The 21,161-nt window shown below is 45.0% G+C and overlaps 1 protein-coding gene across 3 annotated transcripts in view; it reads left to right on the plus strand.

The window, feature by feature from the left end:
• DGLUCY (D-glutamate cyclase) overlaps positions 1-21,161 on the plus strand; it is a 116,605-nt gene that overhangs the window by 75,283 nt on the left and 20,161 nt on the right. For 2 of the 3 annotated variants that reach the window (XM_077819266.1, XM_077819265.1), the window contains exons 11-12: positions 16,556-16,675; positions 20,628-20,779. In XM_077819266.1, coding sequence (XP_077675392.1) covers positions 16,556-16,675; positions 20,628-20,779 — 272 coding nt within the window. Of the gene's footprint in view, positions 1-5,535; positions 5,604-16,555; positions 16,676-20,627; positions 20,780-21,161 lie in introns of those variants that run through there. The other variant, XM_077819267.1, reaches the window with a different exon arrangement.

The following is a 21,161-nucleotide window of genomic DNA, read 5'->3' on the forward strand; positions in this document are numbered from 1 at the left end:
TTACAATCAACTAATATATTTAAACAGAGAAATTGCTAGCATGAATCATAGAATCATAGAATATCAGGGTTGGAAAGGACCTCAGGAGGTCATCTAGTCCAACCCCCTGCTCAAAGCAGGACCAATCCCCAATTAAATCATCCCAGCCAGGGCTTTGTCAAGCCTGACCTTAAAAACTTCTAAGGAAGGAGATTCTACCACCTCCCTAGGTAACGCATTCCAGTGTTTCACCACCCTCCTAGTGAAAAAGTTTTTCCTAATATCCAACCTAAACCTCCCCCACTGCAACTTGAGACCATTACTCCTTGTCCTGTCATCTTCTACCACTGAGAATAGTCTAGAACCATCCTCTTTGGAACCACCTCTCAGGTAGTTGAAAGCAGCTATCAAATCCCACCTCATTCTTCTCTTCTGCAGACGAATCAATCCCAGTTCCCTCAGCCTCTCCTCATAAGTCATGTGTTCCAGACCCCTAACCATTTTTGTTGCCCTTCGCTGGACTCTCTCCAATTTTTCCACATCCTTCTTGTAGTGTGGGTCCCAAAACTGGACACAGTACTCCAGATGAGGCCTCACCAATGTTGAATAGAGGGGAACGATCACGTCCCTCGATCTGCTGGCTATGCCCCTACTTATACATCCCAAAATGCCATTGGCCTTCTTGGCAACAAGGGCACACGGTTGACTCATATCCAGCTTCTCGTCCACTGTCACCCCTAGGTCCTTTTCCGCAGAACTGCTGCCTAGCCATTCAGTGCCTAGTCTGTAGCGGTGCATTGGATTCTTCCGTCCTAAGTGCAGGACCCTGCACTTATCCTTGTTGAACCTCAGATTTCTTTTGGCCCAATCCTCCAATTTGTCTAGGTCCCTCTGTATCCTATCCCTATCTTCCAGCATATCTACTACTCCTCCCAATTAAGTGTCATCTGCAAACTTGCTGAGGGTGCAATCCACGCCATCTTCCAGATCATTAATGAAGATATTGAACAAAACCGGCCCCAGGACTGACCCTTGGGGCACTCCACTTGATACCAGCTGCCATCCAGACATGGAGCCATTGATCACTACCCGTTGAGCCTGACAATCTAGCCAACTTTCTACCCACCTTATAGTGCATTCATCCAGCCCATACTTCTTTAACTTGCTGACAAGAATACTGTGGGAGACCGTGTCAAAAGCTTTGCTAAAGTCAAGAAACAGTACATCCACTGCTTTCCCTTCATCCACAGAACCAGTAATCTCATCATAGAAGGCGATTAGATTAGTCAGGCATGACCTTCCCTTGGTGAATACATGCTGACTGTTCCTGATCACTTTCCTCTCGTGTAAGTGCTTCAGGATTGATTCCTTGAGGACCTGCTCCATGATTTTTCCGGGGACTGACTGGCCTGTAGTTCCCAGGATCCTCCTCCTTCCCTTTTTTAAAGATGGGCACTACATTAGCCTTTTTCCAGTCGTACGGGACTTCCCCCGATTGCCATGAGTTTTCAAAGATAATGGTCAATGGCTCTGGAATCACAGCCGCCAACTCCTTTAGCACTCTCTGATTCAACGCATCCGGCCCCATGGACTTGTCGCTTTTCCAGCTTTTCTAAATAGTCCCTAACCACCTCTTTCTCCACAGAGGGCTGGCCATCTATTCCCCATGTTGTGATGCCCAGTGCAGCAGTCTGGGAGCTGACCTTGTTAGTGAAGACAGAGGCAAAAAAAGCATTGAGTACATTAGCTTTTTCCACATCCTCTGTCACTAGGTTGCCTCCCTCATTCAGTAAGGGGCCCACACTTTCCTTGGCTTTCTTCATACCTGAAGAAACCCTTCTTGTTACTCTTGACATCTCTTTCTAGCTGCAGCTCCAGGTGCGATTTGGCCCTCCTGATTTCATTCCTACATGCCCGAGCAATATTTTTATACTCTTCCCTGGTCATTTGTCCAATCTTCCACATCTTGTAAGCTTCTTTTTTATGTTTAAGATCCGCAAGGATTTCACTGTTAAGCCAAGCTGGTCGCCTGCCGTATTTACTATTCTTTCGACACATCGGTGTGGTTTGTCCCTGTAACCTCAATAGGGATTCTTTGAAATACAGCCAGCTCTCCTGGACTCCTTTCCCCCTCATGTTATTCCCCCGGAGATCCTACCCATCAGTTCCCTGAGGGAGTCGAAGTCTGCTTTCCTGAAGTCCAGGGTCCATATTCTGCTGCTTACCTTTCTTCCCTGTGTCAGGATCCTGAACTCGACCAACTCATGGTCACTGCCTCCCAGATTCCCATCCACTTTTGCTTCCCCTACTAATTCTTCCCGGTTTGTGAGCAGCAGGTCAAGAAAAGCTCCCCCCCTAGTTGGCTCCTCCAGCACTTGCACCAGGAAATTGTCCCCTACATTTTCTAAAAACATCCTGGATTTTCTGTGCACCGCTGTAGTGCTCTCCCAGCAGATATCAGGGTGATTGAAGTCGCCCATGAGAACCAGGGTGTGCGATCTCGTAGCTTCTGCGAGTTGCCGGAAGAAAGCCTCATCCACCTCATCCCCCTAGTCCGGTGATCTATAGCAGACTCCCGCCACTACATCACTCTTGTTGCTCACACTTCTAAACTTAATCCAGAGACACTCAGGTTTTTCTGCAGTTTCGTACCGGAGCTCTGAGCAGTCATACTGCTCCCTTACATACAGTGCTACTCCCCCACCTTTTCTGCCCTGCCTGTCCTTCCTGAACAGTTTATAACCATCCATGACAGTACTCCAGTCATGTGAGTTATCCCACCAAGTCTCTGTTATTCCAATCACGTCATAATTCCTTGCCTTCACCAGGACCTCCAGTTCTCCGTGCTTGTTTCCAAGGCTTTGTGCATTTGTATATAGGCACTTGAGATAACCTGCTGATCGCCCCTCATTCTCAGTATGAGGTAGGAGCCCTCCCCTCACAGACGTTCCTGCTAGTGCTTCCTCCCGGTATCGTGCTTGCCCACTTACCTCAGGGCTTTGGTCTCCTTCCCCCGGTGAACCTAGTTTAAAGCCCTCCTCACTAGGTTAGCCAGCCTGCTCGCAAAGATGCTCTTCCCTCTCTTCGTTAGGTGGAGCCCATCTCTGCCCAGCACTCCTCCTTCATGGAGCACCATCCCATGGTCAAAGAATCCAAAGCCTTCTCTCCGACACCACCTGCGTTGCCATTCATTGACTTCCACGATTTGACGGTCCCTACCCCGGCCTTTTCCTTCCACGGGGAGGATGGACGAGAACACCACTTGCGCCTCAAACTCCTTTATCCTTCTTCCCAGAGCCACGTTGTCCGCAGTGATCCGCTCAAGGTCATTCTTGGCAGTATCATTGGTGCCCACGTGGAGAAGCAGGAAGGGGTAGCGATCCGAGGGCTTGATGAGTCTCGGCAGTCTCTCCGTCACATCGTGAATCTTAGCCCCTGGCAAGCAGCAGACTTCTCTGTTTTCCCGGTCAGGGTGGCAGATAGATGACTCAGTCCCGCCTCCTTCTCTTGGGAGTGGTGGTCGTGGAACCCCCAACCTTAGGACAGCGCATCTCATGCCTTCCAACCAGCGGAGTCTCCTTCTGCTTTCTCCACCCAGACGTATCATCTGGTCCACTCTCCGCAATGGTACCTGTGGAGAGAACATGAAAACGGTTACTTACCTGTGTCTGCGTTGCTGGTACCCGGACATTCTCCCTTCTTCTTCTGGAGGTCACATGTTGCCAAGCTTCTTCACTGGCCTCTTCGCTCCGCTGTGCAACCTGCTCTAAATCTTTAGAGCTTTGTGCCCGTAGAAGCATATCCTGACTTTTGTCCAGGAAATCCTCAGATTCTCGTATGCAACGCAGGGTTGATATCTGTTGCTCCAGACCTTCAATCTTCTCTTCCAATATGGATACTAGCTTGCACTTTGTACAGACAAAGTTGCTTCTGTCCTGTGGAAGAAAGACAAACATGGCACATCCAGTGCAGGTCACAATAGCTGAACACCCCCCCTCCATATCACCTTCCTACTATGAGCTTTCTCAGAGAAGCTGGCAAGATGTAAGCCTCACTGGGCTTACCCCAGGCAAACTCCCAGGCAAAGTCCTGCTGTTTGCTGCTCTGCTGTTCCCCGCTGCTCAGCTGGTCTGCCGCCGCTCAGCTGGTTCGTGGAGCTCTGGCTATCTTTAAACAGCCAGGCTTCCCTGAAACAGACAGACAGACACCCCCAATACCCGCCCCCTGCAGGCTACCACCCAATCAGGCACTCGCTCAGGCTTTCAAACTGCCCTCCCAGCAAACACACACTCGGATACTCACTCAGCAAACACACACTCGGATACTCACCAATCCCAGGCAAACTCCTGCTGTTTGCTGCTCTGCTGTTCCCTGCTGCTCAGCTGGTCCGCCGATTTTCATGCATATTGTGGATAGATAGTTTTTTTAAAAAAAAAAATCTGTTGTGACCTCATTTCTAAAACTATGTGATAAACTGTCTAGTTTTTGTCACCATTTGAACGGGTTCTTAGAAAAATCCCTGTACAGAGAAACAGTGCAAAACCCTACTAGCAACAATAAAAGACATGGCTCTTGCTAGTTTAGTTTCAGTCACATTGGAACATTGTTGCTAATGTTTTTTCAACTGTAGCATGGACATGTCTTTAAATGTTCCCAGATGGGCTTGAACTTTGATACATCAATAATGATAGTGTTGCCAGAGTTTAGAGGACTCCTGCAAAGAGAATGTCTGGTCTGCTTCCAAGGGACTAGTATCTCATTTACAAGCTGCATAGAAAAGTTCCTGGTGTATTTGATGTTATTTTAAAGCCCCCAATAAATATGGTGACATTTGTTGCGGGTGTTGGTCCAGTTCACAGTGAATAGTTGGCACTGAGTTGACAGCCTCAATAGAGAAGCCAAGAAGTGAACAGACATTTTTATATGTCCTCCATAAAACCTTTCAGCGATAGTATCTCAAAAGTATCTCAAATGCTTCCAGGTTGGTTACACCTTTTATTTGTGAATCATGTGTTTACACTTTCTGTCTGCTTTTAGATTTTAAAATAGTCAGTGCAGAGACTTGGCCTTTCCTCTGTTTTACAACATCAGTCATACTGCCAGCATTCAATAAAAATATCCTAAACCCCCAAGATTGTCACTTCAGAACAGGTTAAAGCACACTGTTAATTTGTGGATTTTTGCACTGCAATAGAAACACTATGTGAATGGACTTCAGCATCCATGAGGGTCAATCTGACACTATTTGCCAGTGCTAAGTTTAATTTTAAAAACATCTGAATTATTAGAATACTCTTTAAAACTTAATTAAAGAGCAAATATGAGACATTCCAATGCACAGTATATTGTAAATAGAAAGAAAATAGAGAAATAAGTTATCTATGTGTGCCATACTATCATTTAATATCTCCAGAGAGATATTTTAATAGAGAAGGGTTTAATTAATCTCTAACCTTTTTCAATATGATTAGGAGTGAGCTAGTGATGATCTAAAACAGGATGAAAATATAGGTTAGTATTTTAATAACTAGGAGCTGTTCTGTATTACTGTTCTAGAATCTGGATCAGATATTGATATCAATGGAAGTTGAAGGTGCTTGGTATCTGACAAGATCTCCTGTGAGGTAGTATAAGTGGATGTTGTGTACTAAAAAACTGGGTATCTTTTTGAAAAATATTTTTAACTTATTCCTGTTACTCTCCTCCTCTACTACTACTGCTTGTCACGCTTACTTCTTGTGCCTTGAGTTTTAATTAGATTGATAGTGCTTTGGGGCGGGGACCAGGTCTTTCTAACTGTACACAGCACCTACCACAATGGGGCACCAATCCTGATTGGGGCCTTTGGCCACTGTCACCACTGACGGTAGTTGTAATAAGTTTTGGTGAGGTTGACTCTGAGGAAAGGGAAAATTCAAGGAAAACTGAAGCTATATTGATTAAACATACAGTGCTTGGTTAGAGACAAGTATGTTATAGAACCCTTGAGAGAAGAATGATCACTTTGACAGGGTTATGTAGAATAGAAAGGGATAAGGAAAAGAAGTAGTTGTCAACTCTTATAGAACTCTTAGCACAACAGAGTGTTTGCTGCCTGCATTTGCCATGGTTGACTGTGTCAAGCTTTTGATAAAAAAACAAGATCCAAATACGTTGTCTTAAATTCCACTGTGTAAAATAGCCATCTGACCTGGGAACTTTGTCCATAGCCAAAACATCTGTGGTTTCTCTGAATACTAATGCCATAACAAGTTGTAGAGCTAGAGTGGACCCTCAGGAGCAGACTTAGGCAAAGTAAGAATGCATGAACAACTGCTGGGCTCAGTGCATATTGAACAAAAGCATTGGAATAGACCATTAAAAGATGTTCCAAAAAGACCATACTAATTTTCTCAGCCCTCGTGTTTTTGGCACTTTCATATGCTGTCTTTAGCATCAGTTAATGGAATATTATTGAGAGATCTGGCAGGGGGAAAATATAGCTACACTTGTTGCCCCTTTTGTTCAAGTGTTGTCGAGCACTAAGGGCTGAAGTTTGAGAGGCTTTTAGTTATCATGGCTTCAGACATTACATTAGTCAACAAAAGCTCATTTATAAAGTCAGGAGGAAAATCTCAAATCTACTGCTCAGCACTACTTTCTAAAGACCAGACTCACCAGAGGTTATTGAAGTACTAAGATGTCATGCAGAAGAGTTGGGGAAGGTAGAAAACAGTCAGTAAAAGAAAAAGCTTTAAGTGGGAGATGTGAAATCCTTCCCTTCCCAATGGTGGATTACTATAGTGCCAATAGGTTTCAGAGTAGCAGCCGTGTTAGTCTATATCCACAAAAAGAACAGGAATACTTGTGGCACCTTAGAGACTAACAAATTTATTTCAGCATAAGCTTTCCTGGGCTAAAACCCACTTCATCGGATGCATGCAGTGGAAAATACAGTGCCAATAGGATAGATCCAAAACAACACAGCCACTAACTAAACACACGTACAGAAACAGATGTCAGATGTTGCCACAAAGACAACATAAGAGTGACATGGAAAATCCAAAGGATTGATATCTGCACTATTATAGAAAATATGTACTATTATGAAAGGACAAGAGCTAATTTTAGGAATTTTTTTTTAATATGTGCCTTAATCCTGTGACCCTGGATACAAGAGTCATTTATGTGTCTAGTTTAGGTATTTACTGGGCAACAATCACCAAAGTATCTCAATATGATAGGAAAGTAAGCCCCAGACCATGTGAATAACTATCCAGTGGGTCCACAGCTGAAATCCAGTATCAACAAAAAGAGAGTGAAGATTTAAATAACTTATTTAGCAAGTGAACAAAACAGAATGCATCATCACATTCCAGTACTGTGCATCCATTCACTGCCATAAACTTGAATAGGCTACAGAAGCAAAAGGTGTGAGATAAAAAGCACAGTAAATGTAATGGCAAGAAAGCTAAAAAGACCCAAGTATTACTTACTCACCAACAATTATTACTTTTCAGAGCTGTGCATGAGACTTAGCCACTAAACTCTCTGTCACACTTCAGGGCTCAGTCCTGTCCAACTCTGAAAATATAGATGTTAGTTGGGAGCTAAATAGAAAATTCCTGCTGAGGCATAGCTTTGAAGTCACTAGCAGAAAAATTAAACACATATACACACTTGAAATCTGTGAACTACATTTTAATTAAAATTCCACCTGTATCAAGTTTCATGGAATCATAGAATATCAGGGTTGGAAGGGACCTCAGGAGGTCATCTAGTCCAACCCCCTGCTCAAAGCAGGACCAATCCCCAATTAAGTCATCCCAGCCAGGGCTTTGTCAAGCCTGACCTTAAAAACTTCTAAGGAAGGAGATTCTACCACCTCCCTAAGTAACGCATTCCAGTGTTTCACCACCCTCCTAGTGAAAAAGTTTTTCCTAATATACAACCTAAACCGCCCCCACTGCAACTTGAGATCATTACTCCTTGTCCTGTCCTCTTCTATCACTGAGAATAGTCTAGAACCATCCTCTCTGGAACCACCTCTCAGGGAGTTGAAAGCAGCTATCAAATCCTCCCTCATTCTTCTCTTCTGCAGACTAAACAATCCCAGTTCCCTCAGCCTCTCCTCATAAGTCATGTGTTCCAGACCCGTAATCATTTTTGTTGCCCTTCGCTGGACTCTCTCCAATTTATCCACGTCCTTCTTGTAGTGTGGGGCCCAAAACTGGACACAGTACTCCAGATGAGGCCTCACCAATGTCGAATAGAGGGGGACGATCACGTCCCTCGATCTGCTGGCTATGCCCCTACTTATACATCCCAAAATGCCACTGGCCTTCTTGGCAACAAGGGCACACTGCTGACTCGTATCCAGCTTCTCATCCACTGTCACCCCTAGGTCCTTTTCCGCAGAACTGCTGCCTAGCCATTCGGTCCCTAGTCTGTAGCTGTGCATTGGGTTCTTCCGTCCTAAGTGCAGGACCCTGCACTTATCCTTATTGAACCTCATCAGATTTCTTTTGGCCCAGTCCTCCAATTTGTCTAGGTCCCTCTGTATCCTATCCCTGCCCTCCAGCGTATCTACCACTCCTCCCAGTTTAGAATCATCCGCAAATTTGCTGAGAGTGCAATCCACACCATCCTCCAGATCATTTATGAAGATATTGAACAAAACCGGCCCCAGGACCGACCCCTGGGGCACTCCACTTGACACCGGCTGCCATCTAGACATGGAGCCATTGATCACTACCCATTGAGCCCGACAATCTAGCCAACTTTCTACCCACCTTATAGTGCATTCATCCAGCCCATACTTCTTTAACTTGCTGACAAGAATACTGTGGGAGACCATGTCAAAAGCTTTGCTAAAGTCAAGAAACAATACATCCACTGCTTTCCCTTCATCCACAGAACCAGTAATCTCATCATAGAAGGCGATTAGATTAGTCAGGCATGACCTTCCCTTGGTGAATCCATGCTGACTGTTCCTGATCACTTTCCTCTCATGTAAGTACTTCAGGACTGATTCTTTGAGGACCTGCTCCATGATTTTTCCGGGGACTGAGGTGAGGCTGACTGGCCTGTAGTTCCCAGGATCCTCCTTCTTCCCTTTTTTAAAGATTGGCACTACATTAGCCTTTTTCCAATCATCTGGGACTTCCCCCATTCGCCACGAGTTTTCAAAGATAATGGCCAATGGCTCTGCAATCACAGCCGCCAGTTCCTTTAGTACTCTCGGATGCAACTCGTCCGGCCCCATGGACTTGTGCTTTTCCAGCTTTTCTAAATAGTCCCTAACCACCTCTTTCTCCACAGAGGGCTGGCCATCTATTCCCCATGTTGTGATGCCCAGTGCAGCAGTCTGGGAGCTGACCTTGTTAGTGAAGACAGAGGCAAAAAAAGCATTGAGTACATTAGCTTTTTCCACATCCTCTGTCACTAGGTTGCCTCCCTCATTCGGTAAGGGGCCCACACTTTCCTTGGCTTTCTTCTTGTTGCCAACATACCTGAAGAAACCCTTCTTGTTACTCTTGACATCTCTCACTAGCTGCAGCTCCAGGTGCGATTTGGCCCTCCTGATTTCATTCCTACATGCCTGAGCAATATTTTTATACTCTTCCTTGGTCATATGTCCAACCTTCCACTTCTTGTAAGCTTCTTTTTTATGTTTAAGATCCGCTAGGATTTCACCGTTCAGCCAAGCTGGTCGCCTGCCATATTTACTATTCTTTCGACACATCGGGATGGTTTGTCCCTGTAACCTCAACAGGGATTCCTTGAAATACAGCCAGCTCTCCCGGACTCCTTTCCCCTTCATGTTAGTCCCCCAGGGGATCCTACCCATCAGTTCCCTGAGGGAGTCGAAGTCTGCTTTCCTGAAGTCCAGGGTCCATATCCTGCTGCTTACCTTTCCTCCCTGTGTCAGGATCCTGAACTCAACCAACTCATGGTCACTGCCTCCCAGATTCCCATCCACTTTTGCTTCCCCTACTAATTCTTCCCGGTTTGTGAGCAGCAGGTCAAGAAAAGCTCCCCCCCTAGTTGGCTCCTCCAGCACTTGCACCAGGAAATAGTCCCCTACATTTTCCAAAAACTTCCTGGATTGTCTATGCACCGCTGTAGTGCTCTCCCAGCAGATATAAGGAAAATTAAAGTCACCCATGAGAACCAGGGCGTGCGATCTAGTAGCTTCTGCGAGCTGCCGGAAGAAAGCCTCATCCACCTCATCCCCCTAGTCCGGTGATCTATAGTAGACTCCCGCCACTACATCACTCTTGTTGCTCACACTTCTAAACTTAATCCAGAGACACTCAGGTTTTTCTGCAGTTTCGTACCGGAGCTCTGAGCAGTCATACTGCTCCCTTACATACAGTGCTACTCCCCCACCTTTTCTGCCCTGCCTGTCCTTCCTGAACAGTTTATAACCATCCATGACAGTACTCCAGTCATGTGAGTTATCCCACCAAGTCTCTGTTATTCCAATCACATCATAATTCCTTGACATCACTAGGACCTCCAGTTCTCCCTGCTTGTTTCCAAGGCTTTGTGCATTCGTATATAAGCACTTGAGATAACCTGCTGATCGCCCCTCATTCTCAGTATGAGGCAGGAGCCCTCCCCTCACAGACATTCCTGCCTGTGCTTCCTCCCAGTATCCCATTTTCCCACTTACCTCAGGGCTTTGGTCTCCTTCCCCCTGTGAACCTAGTTTAAAGCCCTCCTCACTAGGTTAGCCAGCCTGCTCGCAAAGATGCTCTTCCCTCTCTTCGTTAGGTGGAGCCCATCTCTGCCCAGCACTCCTCCTTCATGGAGCACCAGCCCATGGTCAAAGAATCCAAAGCCTTCTCTCCGACACCACCTGCATAGCCATTCGTTGACTTCCACGATTCGACGGTCCCTACCCCGGCCTTTTCCTTCCACGGGGAGGATGGACGAGAACACCACTTGCGCCTCAAACTCCTTTATCCTTCTTCCCAGAGCCACGTAGTCCGCAGTGATCTGCTCAAGGTCATTCTTGGCAGTATCATTGGTGCCCACGTGGAGAAGCAGGAAGGGGTAGCGATCCGAGGGCTTGATGAGTCTCGGCAGTCTCTCCGTCACATCGTGAATCTTAGCCCCGGCAAGCAGCAGACTTCTCTGTTTTCCCGGTCAGGGCGGCAGATAGATGACTCAGTCCCCCGGAGGAGAGAGTCCCCGACCACCACCACCCGCCTCCTTCTCTTGGGAGTGGTGGTCGTGGAACCCCCCATCTCAGGACAGTGCATCTCATGCCTTCCAACCAGCGGAGTCTCCTTCTGCTCTCTCCCCCGAGACATATCATCTGGTCCACTCTCCGCAATGGTACCTGTGGAGAGAACATGAAAGCGGTTAGTTACCTGTGTCCGCGTTGCTGGAACCCGGACATTACCCTTCTTCTTCTGGAGGTCACATGTTGCCAAGCTTCTTCACTGGCCTCTTGGCTCCGCTGTGCAACCTGCTCTAAATCTTTAGAGCTTTGTGCCCGTAGAAGCATATCCTGACTTTTGTCCAGAAAATCCTCCTTTTCTCGTATGCAACGCAGGGTCGTTATCTGTTGCTCCAGTGCCAAGTTTCAGTGATTAATTCAGTTATTAAAGAATAAATTGTTAGTACAGTAATCTTACTGTTGTAGAATGTGATATGCATTAGAATCCAGACACACTTCAAATACAAAAATGATGCATTGCAAAGAGGAATTTGGCACTCTCAGCTGTTCTGTAAACATGAACATTATATTTTGTTTCACAAAATCTGAACTTGGAGTTCTTCAAGTGAACATGTGCATTCCATTCTTGCTGTCTGTGCACCCAATGCACAGTCATCAGAAATGTTTTCCCTCAGCAATACCCATTGGGTGACACAGTCACCAGGCTTCAAGCCGTGTGCTTCTTGCTAGAGGCCTATGCCAGTGAGCAATCCGCACAATAACTGCCTGAAGTGCTTGGATGAAACACACATAAAAGACTGGTGCCTGATTTGCAGGGAGTTCGAGCCTAGAATGAAGAAGGCTAGGGAGGTTGGCTGAAATTCCTGCTGTTGGAGGTAATGCTCATCCTCGTCTGAGTCTGCAACTTCAGTGAGAATCCCACCTCCAGCTCTAATGGGATCCTGGCACCTGTCTCCACAGGTGCTGACTTTCGTTTTTGCTAGTGGATGCTCCTCTCTGCCCTCTTTCCCCTGTGCGAGAGGCGGGAGGGGCCTCAGTCAGAAGACGCCGAGCGGGGACAGGGCTTCGGGCAGGAGCGCAGGTGGAGCATGGGGTGGAGCCCACAAAAGATTAATCTGGTACTGCAGGTGCTGAACATCCGCTATTTTTATCGGTAGGTGCTTGAGCCCCAGAGCACCCATGGAGTTGGCACTCTGTCTCCCCTGCCTAGGCCGAGGAAGAAATATAAGACTTCCAAAGATGCCCCAGCCAGGGGAAAGTCTCCACCCTCTTAAGTTTGGTAAGGGGGTGAGAAGGAGTTGAGCAGAGTGCACCTGAAACCTAAGCACTCCTCCAGATCGGTGCCTAAGTCAGCACAGTTGGCTCTGGCACCACAGAGAGCACCATCAAGCCTGGTGTCAGAAGTGGCACTGGCATCTTCTTCAGCACCACAACAAGATACCATGTCGGTGCTGACTACCTTGGAAGCATTTGTGGTCCCAAAAAAATCTGCTCTGCCTCTCAGTGCTGATGTCTCTGTCACTACAGGAGTTGGACTCCTTGGCAATATTGTGCTATCCCCATGCCAGCAGTTCAACCTCCGGTACTTCAGTTGCCTGCTTCCTGCACTGTCTTAAGGGGAAGCCTGATATGATGGCAATGCTCCGCCCATCACCAGGTTCTCATCATTGGTCCCTGGCACTGACTGGATCAGTCCCTTCATGGTCGGAGGAAGGGGAGTCTTTGTCGTTGGACTCAGCAGTGGGATTTTAAGTCTCACAACTCTGAAGCTGGACCTACCAGTCTCCTCCCAGATCCTCTCTTCCAACCTACCATTGTGACTCCTTAATGGGAACTGCCATGGGAATGTGGCCAGGTCAATGGAGTCCAGCCCCATATCAGTGGCTGTTTTGGAGCCCTTGGAGTTTTCCCCCAGTTTCCAGATTTTGTTCTCACTGTATGCACTCAGTACCCTCATCCACAAGGGCAGAAACTATGGACCAGGCAGCTCTGTCTCCAGAGTCCCAGTACCGGGGCTGGCACCGACCATCAAGAAGAGGTTCTAGAGCCAGACCAACAGCCATAGAAAAAGTTTTGCCCTCACCAGTCTTGGCTTCCTCTTAGAATCATAAAACCATAGGGCTAGAAGGGACCGCAAGGGTCATCGAGTCTAACCCCGTGCCAAGATGCAGAATTTGTTGTGTCTAAACCATCCACGACAGATGGCTATCCAATCTCCTTTTGAAAACCTTCAGTGAAAGAGCTTCCATAACCTCCCTAGGCAGTTTGTTCCATTGTTCTTACAGTTAGGAAATTTTTTCTGAGATTTAATCTAAATCAGCTATGCTGTAGTTTGAACTCATTGTCTCTTGTCCTGTCCTCTGGGGCAAAAGAGAACAACTTTTCTCCATCTTTCTAATGGCAGCCTTTCAAGTAGTTGAAGACTGCTATCATGTCCCCCTTTAATCTCCTCTCTTCCAGACTAAACGTACCTACTTCCTTCAGCCTTTGCTTATATGCCTTGCATTCCATCCTTTTGCTCATCTTTGTTGCTCGGCTCTGGATTCTTTCCAGTTTTTCTACATCCTTTCTATACATTGGTGACCAAAATTGGACACAGTACTCCAGCTGAGGCCTAACCAGCTCTAAGTAGAGAAGTACTATCACCTCCCTTGACTTGCATGCTATGCCTCTGTTAATGCAACCCAAAATTGCATTTGCTTTTTTTGCAGTAGCATCATATTTTTGACTCCATGTTAAGGTTGTGATCCACCACAACTCCCAGATCATTCTCAGTAGAGCTGCTGCCAAACCAGTATTCCCCCATTCTGTATTTGTGCATTTGGTTTTTCTTCCCTAAGTGTAGAACCTTACATTTATCTTTGCTGAATTTAATTTTGTTGTCTATAGCCCAGTTCTCTAATTTATCAAGATCCCTTTGAATTTTAGCTCTATCTTCCGAAGTGTTGGCAACTCCTTCTAGCTTTGTGTCATCTGCAAATTTGATCAGTAGGCTCTCTATTCATACATCTAGGTCATAAATAAAGATGTTAAATAACACCAGACCCAGATAATATCCCTGTGAAACCCCTCTTGAGACTTCCTTCCAATCTGACATCATTCCATTAATATCTACTCTTTGTTTGCAGTTGTTTAACCAATTATGTATCCACTTAATTTTTGGAATTCACCAATATTCATGCAATTTAATGATTTATCTGGTATCTTGCTCTCCAGATCTCTGACTATCAGCCAAATTTTTCAGGTCTTCAATTTTTGGGTGCCCAACTTAAGACACCTAGGACAGCCAACAATTATTCAGACATTTATTGATCCCTACAGCTTCTATTGACTTTAATGGTACTATAAATGCTCAGCACATCTGAAAGTCAGATACAAAGTGTTTCAAGTAGGGCACCCAAAAACAGACACTCCAAATTAGTGACCAATTTTTAAAAGTATAGATGTATCTTTCTAAGAGGAAAACTGGTGGGGAAAATGAGAGTAGTGAGAGTATAATTAGGGCTCCATCTGCCCCATGGCACAAGGGGACTAAATGCTGTAGAAAACACTCCTAAGTTCTGGGAAAGAACTCCTGCTACCTCCAAAGGCATCACATACCATTTGCATATATTTGTACAAAAATTGTTACTTGTTTTAAAAAAAGGAGTACTTGTGGCACCTTAGAGACTAACCAATTTATTTGAGCATAAGCTTTCGTGAGCTACAGCTCACTTCATCCGGATGTTCCGATGAAGTGAGCTGTAGCTCACGAAAGCTTATGCTCAAATAAATTGGTTAGTCTCTAAGGTGCCACAAGTACTTCCTTTCTTTTTGCGAATACAGACTAACACGGCTGCTACTCTGAAACCTGTTACTTGTTTAATTTTCTCAAAACTAGCAACAAGCCAAAGTTTACCTCTTTTGCTTCATTTAAATATTTCACAATATTTTGCATGTATATACAAAAATATATTACATTTGTTTAAGTCCTTCCATGAAGTGTAAGATTACTACCTCTCTCTCCTAGATACAGTGTCAGAGCTGTTCAAGAGCATTGGATAATGTCACCTTCTTGTAGCTGTTGCTTACAGAGCATAATTTCTAGTTACTACACATACCTGAATGTTTTGTAAGTTGGTATATTATAAGATAATTAGAAGGCGGTCACAGCTCTGTCTCCGTCCGTCAGGGAGGGAAACCACGCCCCCTTGCTATAATGCTTCTGGAGTGACTCAGTTCAGGGGGAAATTAGCCGACAGTTAATAGGCCCAAGCCTGCAGTACAGGCCGGGCAGCAATTGGATCTATAAGTCCCAGACCTCAGCCAGGGCGATGCAGCAAACAGTTAATGGCTCTGGCCTGTAGTCAGGCAGAACAGCAGTGAGTCTATAAGCCCAGATCCTTCAATCGGGGAGGGCAGCAAACACTTAATGGCTCTGACCTGCAGTCAGGCAAAGCAGCAGTGAGTCTGTATGCCGGGGGGACCCTCAATCAGGGCAGGGCAGCAAACAGTTAATGGCTCTGGCGTATAGTCAGGAAGAGCAGCAGTGAGTCTATATGTTGGGGGCCCTCAATCAGGGTGGAGTGGCAAAACAGTTAACAGCTGTTAACTGGCCTGCAGTCAGGCAGAGCAACACAGCAGTCTAGGGGGATCAGCTCTCTGGTGGGACAGAAAGCAAAACCATCTGGCATCCTAACTCAGGCCGGGGACAAACCAATGCAAGCCTGTTGGCCTAAAGGTGGGAAGGCTGCCACACTCAAGGGCAGGGGGACACAGGCGCACCCAACTCCACTGTGTCCCAGCCCAGGGCCGTAACAGTGGCAGAGTGGTCTGCCACTGGATCAGCAGGGAAATCCGGCAGCAACATGTTGGCCGGCTTGCAATTAGTAATACAGCCAAACCCTATTCGGCTTCCCTGGGCTCCTTCCTACACTCCCATTCAGGAGGTACCTGTGTTCCAGGGTTGTCGTTCATCTGGCTGGGGTAAACAGCTAATGGCAGCCCCAGCAGCTCCTCTGTGTTCCCGGTTCCTGGCAGCTCCAGCAATCCCTCTGGGTTTCTGGCGATGTAGCTGCCTCCATCGGGTCCAAGCTTCAGCAGCAGGGGGGAGATGTCCTGCTCCTCTGGCAGCTCTCCCACAACTGAGCTGGAGGGCCTGCCTTTTATATTTCCAGTTCCTGTCCCACCCCTCTGCTTCCAGATATCCAGAGCGGATATCCCGGCTCTGCCCACCAGGGAGACAAAGCCCGCTCACTGCAATGTTTTCAGCTATTGTTTTTGTGATCTTCTGTTTTGTGACACTTTTGAAAACAGTTCAAGAGAGCTGACCTGTTATACACAGACTATTGTGGATAGCTTATAAATGGGTTTGAATTTGTAAGGTGGTTTGGATACTCATGGCATCTTTTTTCTTTTTTAATGAAGGCATTGGGGATGGAGGAAATGAACTGGGAATGGGAAAAGTAAAAGAAGCTGTAAGGAAGCACATAAAAAATGGAGATGTTATAGCTTGTGACGTTGAAGCTGATTTCGCTATTGTAGCTGGTAAGTTTTTAAAAAGTGAGAACAAAGCACATGTGTTGCAGATTAATTTTGGTTTGGCACTTTCTCTAAATGATCTACTGAGCATTCAGGTACTGTGAGCTTTCTCTCTTTTGTGCCCAATCCTGTGAGGTGTTGAGCATCCACATCTTCCCCGGTATAACTGAAAATGGAGAATGCTCAGCATGTCACAGGATTGAACTTTTCATAATGAGTTCCTGCAAAATTAAAAGATCAAAGATCATCACATGACTCTAGAGTCCTGTTTGTGAGTTACTTTGGAGCCTTTTTAACTTTTAGACCGCTGTTAATTTCATTTCGAAACTGTACTAAGCAATTAAAGGTGTTATGTTCAAAAGCATTCAGCCTCTCTCTGCTCCCATTGAAGTCAGTGCTCAGTATTGGCATACCTCTGCTCTCATTAAAGTCAGTGTTACTTCAATGGCAGCAGAACTAGGCCAACACTGAGTACTTATGAAAATTCCCACCCTAAATAAATATTAAAATCATTTGACTCTCAAGGAGAACTGTACAGCCATCTTCTATGCAGGAATTAAATGAACTTTGTATTCATATAAGTTCAGTGTATTTGTTAGTGCCCTGGGGGTGTACCATACCAGGCTAAAATCAATTGCACTTATGGGGTGATGCGAACTCTATCAAATAATCTCTGCAGGGCTTCTATACATTCTAAATTTTGCATGTAAAAAAACAGAAATGCAACTTCATGTTTAGAACCCTTTCCTGCCCTGTTGACTTGGCCAGCACAAAATAGGCTTTACAGAAGTTAATAATGAAGGAGACTGATTCAGCAATGACAGGATTTACAAATTGTGTGGTCTGTGTTGTGCTATAGCTCAGTACATTGGGTGCCCATGTATGCCATAATGGGAGGTCACTTTAATAGAAGGGACTAGGGAGGCTAGATTTGTCAGCAAGTTAAGCAAGTTAAGGAAGTATGGGCTGGATGAATGCACCATAAGGTGGGTAGAAAGTTGGCTAGATTGTTGGGCTCAACGGGTAGTGATCAATGGCTCCATGTCTAGTTGGCAGCCGGTGTCAAGTGGAGTGCCCCAGGGGTCAGTCCTGGGGCCGGTTTTGTTCAATATCTTCATAAATGATCTGGAGGATGGTGTGGATTGCACTCTCAGCAAATTTGCGAATGATACTAAACTGGGAGGAGTGGTAGATACGCTGGAGGGCAGGGATAGGATACAGAGGGACCTAGACAAATTGGAGGATTGGGCCAAAAGAAATCTGATGAGGTTCAATAAGGATAAGTGCAGGGTCCTGCACTTAGGACGGAAGAACCCAATGCACAGCTACAGACTAGGGACCGAATGGCTAGGCAGCAGTTCTGCGGAAAAGGACCTAGGGGTGACAGTGGACGAGAAGCTGGATATGAGCCAGCAGTGTGCCCTTGTTGCCAAGAAGGCCAATGGCATTTTGGGATGTATAAGTAGGGGCATAGCGAGCAGATCGAGGGACGTGATCATCCCCCTCTATTCGACATTGGTGAGGCCTCATCTGGAGTACTGTGTCCAGTTTTGGGACCCACACTACAAGAAGGATGTGGATAAATTGGAGAGAGTCCAGCGAAAGGCAACAAAAATGATTAGGGGTCTGGAACACATGACTTATAAGGAGAGGCTGAGGGAACTGGGATTGTTTAGTCTGCAGAAGAGAAGAATGAGGGGGGATTTGATAGCTGCTTTCAACTACCTGAGAGGTAGTTCCAGAGAGGATGGTTCTAGACTATTCTCAGTGGTGGAAGAGGACAGGACAAGGAGTAATGGTCTCAAGTTGCAGTGGGGGAGGTTCAGGTTGGATATTAGGAAAAACTTTTTCACTAGGAGGGTGGTGGAACACTGGAATGCGTTGCCTAGGGAGGTGGTGGAATCTCCTTCCTTAGACGTTTTTAAGGTCAGGCTTGACAAAGCCCTGGCTGGGATGATTTAATTGGGTCTGGGTCCTGCTTTTGAGCAGGGGGTTGGACTAGATGACCTCCTGAGGTCCCTTCCAACCCTGATATTCTATGATTCTATGATTCCAGCACCAATGGTACAGAAATAGGAAGTAATTGGGGAGGAAATTGGGAGTGAAGAGTCTGATTGTTTCTACCCCTTTCTGCCCATGTGTCTGTCCTAAAGTTGCTGTTCTAGGAACTGCAGTGTTTATACTCAGAGCAGCTGGCTAGCCCAAGACACAGTAGAGGAAAGAAAAGGAATGTGTTTTGAGCAGGAAGGTCAAATGGGGAATGTAACATGCAACTATAACATTAATTTCCAAATTTTCTAAAAATGGAAGTGTGGAAAATTTGAATATTCCAGACTTCTGGGAACAGAGGTCTAGGAACAGTAGTTGTGCGATTTACGGGTGCAGGAGCAGTAGTCGTGTGATCGGAGTTGCTGGATCAGTAATGATAAAATATGAAGTCTGCTGAGAGAAATGCAAACACAGTATTAGAATGATCAAGTATTTTTAAAGAAGTTGCTTAAAAACATCACTTAAAAGACATCACTTAAAAGACAATGAGGTCTAGTCTAATCTCAGTGTACAAATAATTCATGGATATTAACTTTGTTGGGATAAACACTTACAATCCCACAAAGCCCTAAAGAAGAATTATAGACTTCATCAGCAGTCAACAGACAGTCATTTGCTGTTTTCATCACAGCTGCTCCTCCCATAAAACGGCTGAATTGTTTACGCAGCCTATGCTCTTTGTGAACAAAAAGAATAAGCTATGAACTTTATAAAAAATTTTCATTATAAAATCTGACACCATGTAAATCTCACCTGGTTTTGGAAAAGCTGATAACTCAACTCATCCTAAGTTTGCAAAAGTTGACAAGACTTGGTTCAGTTAAAGCCACACAGAATCCATGGCTTTGCCACAAAGCCAAGTGAAATTCTGGTTTTGACTATTTCCCTTTTGAGTTTTTGCATTTGTTTGAATCACTAACCCCCAAATTTAAACTAGTAGCTGCAAACCTGCACGTATTGGATCGGAAATAAAAGTTCACACAAACAGCTAAAAAAAAACTTTGCTCAACTCTAAATTAGACACACAAATACAGCATATAGCAAAGTTAAAAACTTTTATATTACAGAAGATACCCAAAGGTGAACGTGAATGACAAGATTTGTATCCACCAAGTGAGATGAAACTTGATTTCAGAGTCAAAGCACAGGCCTGGGAGTCAAGACTCTTGAATTCTATTCCTGGCTTTCTCATTTATTATTAGATAATTAGTATCACGCCAAATATTAATATGTACTTTGAAGGACTGATTTTAATCTAGAGGAATGTCAATAAGCTGTACGATGTATCTAATAATAGCTTGCAGGAAAATTGTTGATGCCATGGAATTCCCCATGAGATTTTTCTGGTAACATGCTTTTGCAAGTATAAAAATAAACAACTGTAAGACATATTAAAAATAGAATATCTCTGTGGAACAGTTAATGAAACAGCACATGGCTGTTCTTATAGACTATTTCAATCCAAAACAGGCACTAGGAAAATCTTGCTAATAAAACCCATCAAATTGTGTATTCCACCACTGGTCCATAAATTGGTTTCTGATTGCGGCTAACTTTGTCACTGGCAACTAACCTATCAAAGTAATGTGGAAGGCTAGAGACATCTCCAGTCTTTAGCCCTTACAGCTGAGTTTTTCAATGTAGTTAATTTCAAAGCATAACTCTAGATAGGGTAGTACAGTAACTTTTCAGAATTTAGTAAACTGGTAGGGTGTGTACAGTGTACTGTATGAAATGTTTGTATTATCTTAAAACATTTAATTAAAAAACCCTTATTGCTGAATATTATTAGGACATTCCTACCTCTCACCCCACACTTTGAGATTTACGTGGATTAGGTTCACAATTATTTAAAAACATTTTATGTTTAATTTTTACTGTCCAGTTTCATGGTGACTTTCTCTTGCAGGGGTCTCTAACTGGGGAGGCTATGCTGTTGCTTGTGCTCTGTATATCCTCAACACCTGTGAAATACACGATCGCTATCTGAGGAAAGCTATTGGGTTCCCCAGATTGTCCAAGAAGGCAAACTGGGCATCAGCACTTCCATCCATTACTAAGGTATTCTCTGTGGATAGGTTAGGAGATTGATAATGGGATGGTGAAACCTTCAGCTGTTGGTCACTGGTTCAGAACTACTACTATCACATGGCTATTTAATGTGCTACAGGAAATGAGTTTGGGCTCTCAGTCCATTCCTAGTGGACAAGAGCACATACCACAACCAACATTCTCAGAAAAGGGTGCACTGATTATGTGAGCATGGAAAACTGAACCTCCTTATTTTTATAGATGTGCCATCCAGAATGGGGTTGAGGCAAATTAATGGGACAACATGAGAAATCTTGAATACTGAAGGTATCCATATTGCACCTGTTCCCCGGATAAAAAAAATTTCACTCTCAGTGGCTACCAGACTCCTTTCACCAGCATGAAAATCAGT

This window comes from Eretmochelys imbricata, chromosome 6, assembly GCF_965152235.1.
Source record: "Eretmochelys imbricata isolate rEreImb1 chromosome 6, rEreImb1.hap1, whole genome shotgun sequence".
NCBI classification, from domain to species: domain Eukaryota; kingdom Metazoa; phylum Chordata; order Testudines; family Cheloniidae; genus Eretmochelys; species Eretmochelys imbricata.